Source organism: Martes martes (genome assembly GCF_963455335.1).
Source record: "Martes martes genome assembly, chromosome: 3".
NCBI classification, from domain to species: domain Eukaryota; kingdom Metazoa; phylum Chordata; class Mammalia; order Carnivora; family Mustelidae; genus Martes; species Martes martes.
The window spans coordinates 56,389,817-56,397,887 of NC_137890.1; the positions used below are offsets into that span (position 1 = coordinate 56,389,817).

An 8,071-nucleotide genomic window follows, 5' to 3' on the forward strand; every position below is an offset into this window, starting at 1 on the left:
TGTGATCTTTGTAACACCTAACAGAGAGCACCCACCAAACAATAGGCACTGAGTAACTATGTAAACAAAATGATTAGGCAGTTGATGTCAGCCAGCTTCTGTCAACAGTCACCCCAGGGCTGGCACAAAGGCACATGAACGAATAGCCGTGATGGCGAGGATGAGGTTTTACATGGCCCGACAGGATGGGTTCCTGCTCACCAAGGTTGATAGAGCACCTGTTGCTGCCAAATGTCCAGCTTGACAGCAACAGAAACCAAAACCAAGCCCTTGAATCAGCACCATTCCACGAAGAGACCAAGCAACCACTTGGTGAGAAATTGCCTACTTTGAGTCCTTTCCACTCTGGGTCTGGATTTGCCTCTTTTACCTGCAGGGCCTCAACTAATGTTACCATACAAGGATGTTACCATATAGTGTGTGATCCACAAAGGATCCCACCTAACACTGTATCTGATTAAGGGATCCACTTTACAACAAGGGAGGTACAGAATGGGCGCCTTACCGTGGGATCCACTGGGCATATTACATACCACACCATGCAGCAGCTGCTAGACTCATACAGAAATAAGAATGGATTAGCTGAGGTGCAAAGGGGCAAAGGGGCAAAGCGTTCCAGGATGCAGTTTTAGGTCAATAGTCATTATATGGTGCAGTGTCCCTACAAGTTAGAACACATGGTTCTGGGAACCAAGTTGCACCGGCTTTTTTCACCACCATTCCAGGTGACTAAGGGGAATTTATACTTGCAAACTACAACTATGGCTCTATAAATTTGAAAGATCTGCTTCCCAGAAGAGAAAATCTCCCACAAGAGTCATGGCAAGAGTCTTATTAAACTGACAGCTGTTGCTGCTACCCAGTCATTTCAGATTCCTCGGCCCTAAAGATTACCAGGAAGGAGAGGAGTTATGCGGGAAGGGGTAGGTGACCTCGATCATCAGGAGGATCCTGAGGGCTGCATTCACACAGTTAAGCTGGCAGGGAAGAATACATCTGGTACACAGATGATAAACTTAGGCATTCTGTAATACTCCTTTGTCCAATTTTGTTGTGTGTGGACAGACGCAACAGTCAAGGCCTGAAAGGACGGTGAATGGAGGCTCAGACCCTTGAAGGTCAAGGGGCTGGGTCATCTCACCAGGTAAGTCACCTAGACCATGGTAAGTGCTGGTGAAAGGGAAACAGAATGGATCGGAGAAAAGGAAAAAGATGAGTATTGGTTATCATCTCAAGGCTAGGTATAGCTGTGGTGGGCTGTAGTCAATCCCACTGATGTTCCTCTTGTGTATTTCTTCCAGCAAAAGAGAGCAACCAGAATCCAGAGGAGCTAACAACAAAATGGGATGCCTTTTACACAGTAATGAGCTCTCCGTTATTCAAACAGGCTAAATTTCAATTCCACATAAAGGAAGGATTGTGTTGAATAGACGATAAGGGCATTTTTCTAATGTCTTTGACCAAAGTTAGTTAACAGAAAAGAGAAAAAAAGAAAAAGTAAAGGTAAAAAATGTGTTATCCCAATGGGTCTCTTTCTTTTTAAAAAAAGATTTTATTTATTTATTTGTCAGAGAGAGAGAGAGCACACAAGCAACAGGCAGAGGCGGAGAGAGAAGCAGGTTTCCCGAGGAGCAAGGAGCCTGATGTGGGACTCGATCCCAGGACCCTGGGATCACGGCCTGAGCCGAAGGCACCGACTTAACCAACTGAGCTACCCAGGCATCCCAATCCCAATGGGGCCTCTTTCTTAAGGAGAAAATATTTCAGGAAATATAGAAAAATAAATTGGGAAATGGGGAGGACTAAAATTATGAGGGTAAAAATGCACCATAAAATATATTAATGTATCCGGGTTTCAGCTGTGGTGAGCTGGCTCTTCCTGTTTCTACCTGCTTGGCCCAAGCACCAATACAAAAGAATCAGGAAATGGGGGCGCCTGGGTGGCTCAGTGGGTTAAAGCCTCTGCCTTCAGCTCAGGTCAGGATCCCAGCATCCTGGGATCGAGTCCCACATCAGGCTCTCTGCTCAGCAGGGACCCTGCTCCCCGCCGCCCCCCCCCGCCCCCGCCTACTTGTGATCTCTCTCTGTCAAGTAAATAAATAAAATCTTAAAAAAAAAAAAAAAAGAATCAGGAAATGGGATGAGGGTCAGTCAGGTCACCTTACGTAGAACTTAGTTTCTGAAATTCAGTTTCCTGACTCGATGCCCCCTTACTTCATCAGAAAGAAGCTAGTGGTCAGAGCAGAGAAAGAGAGAAGATTTGTGTCAATATTTCTTTGGAGCAAGTTATTACATTTCTGTCAGTACCCTTTCTCCCGAAGGGGATGGAATTTGGGGGTGTTACTTCCCTCATCTCTACCTAGTAGGGAAGACTTCCAAGGAGGGTAATGGGAGAGTCTGAACATGTTTCCTCAAGTTTAGAGACACAAAGACTGGTGCCTGGCTTGTTCTCAAGGAAGCTAACCATGCATGTGGCTGGTCCCCAGTTGGATGGACAGTAATTAAAATCAAAAGAAGAAATACTTCATGGGCACATAGTTATAACTCAGATGGTGTCAGCACCGCCTACAGGGGTAAGAATGTGGGGGTGAATGTAAGATCCCTAGGGGTGAAACATGGAGTCACAATGGGCTACCTAGCGAGAGATGCATCTATCCCTGGTCTGGAGAATTCCTCAGCAAAGGAATCTGAAAAATTCCTAAGAAGTTAAAGCCCAAGAAAAGGGCAAAAGGGAAGAAGAATCAGGTGTGTGTATGGAGAGGGGGTGAGGGGTTGTTTTCCTGTAAAGACTGACCTTTGAATAAACCTTGAATGGACCCAATACTTAGTTTCTAACTTGAGATTGTTTGCATGTTAACAGGACCCTAAAATTATCAGTTACTTAAGAGTGGACTAAAAAGTCAGAATTTGCACACTTTCCATGTAGGAGTAGAGAAAGATTACTCCACCACATGGAACGTAATGGGGCAAAGGGAGACGAGAAAATAAAGAAATGTTTTTTTAAATTAAATTAAATTTTTTTTTATTTTGAAGATTTTATTTATTTATTTGACAGAGACAGAGAGAGAAGGAACACAAGCAGGGGGAGTGGGAGAGGGAGAGGGAGAAGCAGGCTTCCTGCTGAGCAGGGAGCCCGATGTGGGGCTTCATGTGGGGCTCGATTCCAGGACACTGGGATCATGATCTGAGTCGAAGGGAGACGCTTAATGACTGAGCCACCCAGGTGCCCCTAAAGAAATGTTTTGATTGCATCTCTGAAGTGATAGAGGTAGAGGATTTAACAAATAGCCCGTTGAAAATTTAAAAAAAAAAAAAATGTCTTGCACCAAATAATGAATAGGGAAAAGTGTGAGCACAGTGAAAAAACAGGTCATTTTACACACACAAAAAAATAAACCGAGTTTCAACGTGCACAAGTGAATTGTCCAAGGCTGCATAAATAACAAGTCGCAGCTCCGGGGCTATTTCCAGATCTGGAGATTTTAATACCAGACAACATTTCCTCTGTCACTTCCCCTCTAAGAATATGAAGATTTTCATCAAGCTCTGTCCCCTGCTATGTTTACAGGAGGAGGCTCACATTTGCCATAGTTCTGCAAGATTATTTTTAAATTTGAAAAGCTGGTGGGATGCCTCTGAACAGTGGAAGAGTGCCCGAGGCTGCAATTTTGTTTCATGCATCACGACGTTTTAAGACCACCAGTGCCCTGTTCTTTAAGATGAAAATAATATATCAGGGGGAGCTAAGTGAAAGACGATAAACGGGTCTCCAGGTGGCAGATAGTATATGAAGTTGACAGAAGGATCAAGTCCTGTGGTCTATTAATAATTCAGAAGCTCTCTCTCCTCAACCACTCTCCTGATTCTTTCTCCTTCTTTTCTTCGCACTTTCCCCCGCTTTCCTATTTCAAATAAACTGCCTCCGCTGACAGGCTGCCCTTAGCTCATCAGAGCCCAATACGATGAATGTCTCTGTTGACAAGGTTCTTGCTAGGGTTTTATTTTTGCCCTTTACAGTTGTTCGGCCTTGAACAGCAAGTGACTACGGAGACAATGTTTTGGTGTTCATTTGTTTGGCTGCTTTACTCTTTGGCATATGGTATTAATGCCTTTAAAACTTTTTTCCTTCTCCGGTGGGGGCGTTTCAGGGATGAGACATCTCAAAACGCACCTAAAAAGAGATCGCCTGAAGACAAAGTGTTGTTAGGAAAATGATCACGACAAGAAAACAGTAACAGAGAACAGCTTTAGGGAAAAGCCAGCCCATAAGCTCTTTTTAGGAGCGATTGTATTCTTGCCGCCAGAAATAATTCATCAGAGTCTCTCACCCTGAATGAAATTAGGTTTCCCGTTTAGCTTCAGTAATGGGCTGTTCTGGAAAAGCAGAGCTCAGAAACAGTTGGTTAAAAAAAAATTATTTGTACTCACAGAAAGAAGAGTTTGGAATGTTTTTTCTAGTGGAGCCATAGGAGGGAGGAATCAGGTATATATCTGCCCACAGAGCGTCAAGTCTCCCTTCCCCAATACACACAGACAATATTTTCAATACCACGTGATTGGTTAAATTATAGCCCTATTCTTATTCCCCCTTTCAAGCATAGGTATTGATCAGACTCCAAAATATACGCTGAAGCAAGAACAGTAAGAAAAGCCATGCCTGAAGAAATATTCTCATTCATTTCTTTGCTATTTGTGTGTGTGCGTGCCTGTGTGTAAGTCCTTTATTTGCATATTTAGTTCATTAAACTGTTACACGCTTCCTCATTTTGAAGCGACATGGTAAAGCTTTTGAAGTATCTCGCTAAGGATCGTCTTATCTAGGAGTTCAGTTCATGCTATGATCCCGGCGGCGGTGTGTGGGTGAGCCCTCCAGGCTCTGCGGCAGCCAACTGCCAAGGGGCGGAGCCACGCCACCAAAGAACACCGGCTGCCAGGTGAGGCCCTTGACACTGAACTTCCAGCCCGTCCCACTCCCAGGCTGCACTCTGGATGGCCTGTCTTCTCTGCAGACTCAACGGTGACTAAATCAGACCTCCATCAGATGAGCTCTCTTCCTAATTCCCAGATTTTAGAGGCAATGCGATTCAGGGAAGTGAGTTGAAATGAGGCCAACATGGGTTTGAATCCAAACTCTACCCTTACTGTTTGATTTGGGACAAATGATTTATCCTTCCCTAAGGCTCAGTTTCCTTCTCTGTAAGATGTCGCCATCAAGATTCCTAGGGTGTAGGACTGTAGGCATTTAAAGAGATGGCATTACTAAGTGCCTGGCCCAGTGCGTGAGGCAGCACAGGGTGCCTCACGCACTGGGCCATTCCTTCCCTTTCCCCTCTCTGTGGATGATACTGCCAGTGTCTACCATTCCCAGCCTGATGTGTTGATACCAGATTTCCTCCTTCCCTCTTTCCTACCTTTAATTAAAGCCAATCACCAAATTATGGGATATTAGTACTGGCAAGGACCTTAGAAATTATAGGCATCTTATTTATTGATAACACATAGAGATACAGGTCACCAGTTACTCCAGCAATCTGACTCCCATGTCGATTCAATAACAATCATTATTTGGTGATGGACTTCATTGCATGACACTTGACAATCATATTGAACAACAACAACAAAAAAACAGTGATGATGTACGAACACAGCATCAGGCTCTCAAGTCAAGCTCTGTTTTCTTAAATGCTATCCCATGGCTCTTTCTGACGCAGAAAAGTATTTTGTTTTTATACAGATTTTACGAATCTGTACAAACAGGGGAGGGGAAGGAGGAGCAGAGGGAGAGGGAGAAGCAGGCTCCCTGCTGAGCAGAGAGCTCCACATAGGGCTTGATCCAAAGACCCCAGGATCATGACCTGAGCCGAAGGCAGACGCTTAATCCACTGAGCTACCCAGCCCCGAGATAAGTATTTCTGACAGAATTTTCCTGTCCCCGGTTGATTTTTTCACTCTTTACTATTCACTAAATCAGGAGAGGCTTTTGCCTTGGAGGTAATTGGAGAAGAAAAAAATCACAGAAGCAAAACAAAGGAAAAAAAATAAGATAATTCCAAATGAAATAATACCAATTTTAAAAGTCTACGAGTTCACTAGTAAATACATCACAGTATTACACATAGCCGGGGATATTTACCATATATTATATATGTTAGAAGACAAGTTCCATTTGTACTCTTCTAAGTAGTTTATAGTAAGAATTCTCTAGGGAATCACTCAACTAAGCTAAATAAGAATTAGATACATTCATATATGTGTTCCTTATAACATAACTCTTCTTCCTTTCGTATCTCCTGTGAAAACCCATGCATAACCCGAACCTCCTATTTCATACCTTATCCTTCCTCTCCTTCCTCTGTTCTATGTACAAGAGGAAAATATTCAGTTACCCACAGTTGTATTATTCATAGTTAATACAAATTACCCAGTTAATATATTTTGTGTTTGAAGACCAAAAAATGTAAATCATGTGATGTGTTAGAGTATAAATAAATATTTTTATAAAAGCTTCTGTTTCTTTAATCTTCCTAGCCACTGAATACACATATCATCCAGCTTTCTCTCAGTAATAAAAGTAGAGACAGAAAAGGAAAAAAAAAAAAAAAAAGACCCTGAATCTAGTGAGAGCCTTATTACACTGAAATGTACTATTTGTCAGGGCAACATGGAAAGTTTCTGAAAGAGCTGACCTTCAAACTTTTAACATTTTGCTCCCCAGGTTAGTGCACCGACTAGATTCCATGTGGGGTAAACAAGTGAGGAAAATGGCCGCCCACTATTTAAGGTTCTATTAGGTTACCTCTGAAAAGCGAAGACATGCTGCTCACACAAGAGGAAGATAGCTACGAGGACTCCAAAGCTATAAAGCTTCATCCCAACAGCAATTTGCTGAAAAACAAAATTCTCCGGAGAGAAGGGCCAGGATGACTGGTTACATAAGAGCCTTCTTTACACACTGGTTAAAATATAATGGCATGTTCCCTCCCATTTCTGTGATCAATTGACTTAGCTTCTATTTTCACTCTTAAAAAATAAAGTATGATGAGAGTTGTTCTTACATTTGACTCTCTAGAAGATATTTAACTCCTCAGGGAAGACGAGATTGAGAATAAAAGTATAGCAATGTTGCAGAAATGTGTCTGGTTTTTTGGAGAAAAATAGCCCTAGAATATTGATTCCTGGCTGTAACCCATGATGTGGGAGGTCTCCCGTGGAGTATAAAGAGGTCTTCCCTTGTCTCTGTCTTTTTCAACATTGTCAACTTAGATGAAGACACAGAAGGTGAGTTTCTCAACTTTGTGGCTCTTACAAAGCTGAGAAGAAGAGCTTGTATGGAGGATTGTAGAATCTCCATTTAAAGAAAATGTTCTTTGTTCATATGAAGGGATGGGCCCACCTATAGGAGAATAGGAATATTATGTCCTAGAGAGTTCTCTGGCCAAAAGAAAAAAAAAAATCGGCTTGCTTTGAATCATGTTTATTTAGGAAAGGTCACCATAAGAGCCATTATCTAAATCAAAGCTCATCACATGTCATTCTGAAGGTAGCATCTGACTTACAGCATTTTGTCTGGTATGAGGCTACAGCTTACCTCTGTAAGTGGATGAAGCCCAGGTATTATCTCCAAATTCCCACTGGTCAGTGGATTAGAATGTTCTTAAGGACAGGGCAGGCGAATCTGCAAAATAAAACAAACTTCCGAGAAGGAAAGGATTGAGATTTCAAACTTTGCTCTCTGTGATTCAAACGTATTAAAACGTAGTTAATGGATGAAGGTGGCACCACTGAAACTACCTCTTATATAAGAAGGAAGAAGAAAATGGATATACACATGTATCTGACCACTTTTAGAGAAAGATACTTGGGAAGACTGGACCAGAAATCCATTAGACTGTGATTACCTACAGCAGATAGGTAGAAAAACTGAGTGGAAAAGATGTAGGAATAAGAACAGGGTAGACGAGATGGGAGGAGGGACGCTTTTTTGAGTAAACATCTTTGAATACTTCGGAATTCGAAAATACCACAGAATTTTAGAATCACAGTATTTTTTCACTTACTCAAAACCAACAAG

At 42.3% G+C, this 8,071-nt stretch overlaps 1 protein-coding gene across 1 annotated transcript in view; it reads right to left on the reverse strand.

Annotated features, from left to right (window-relative positions):
* The window catches only part of CPB2 (carboxypeptidase B2), a 56,639-nt gene extending 49,726 nt beyond the window's left edge, over positions 1–6,913 (reverse strand). The window contains exon 1 of the mRNA XM_080799122.1: positions 6,797–6,913. Within this exon, the coding sequence (XP_080655248.1) occupies positions 6,797–6,870 (74 nt within the window). The 5' untranslated portion in view covers positions 6,871–6,913. The remainder of the gene's footprint in view (positions 1–6,796) is intronic.
* Between the last annotated feature and the right edge of the window lie 1,158 nt (positions 6,914–8,071).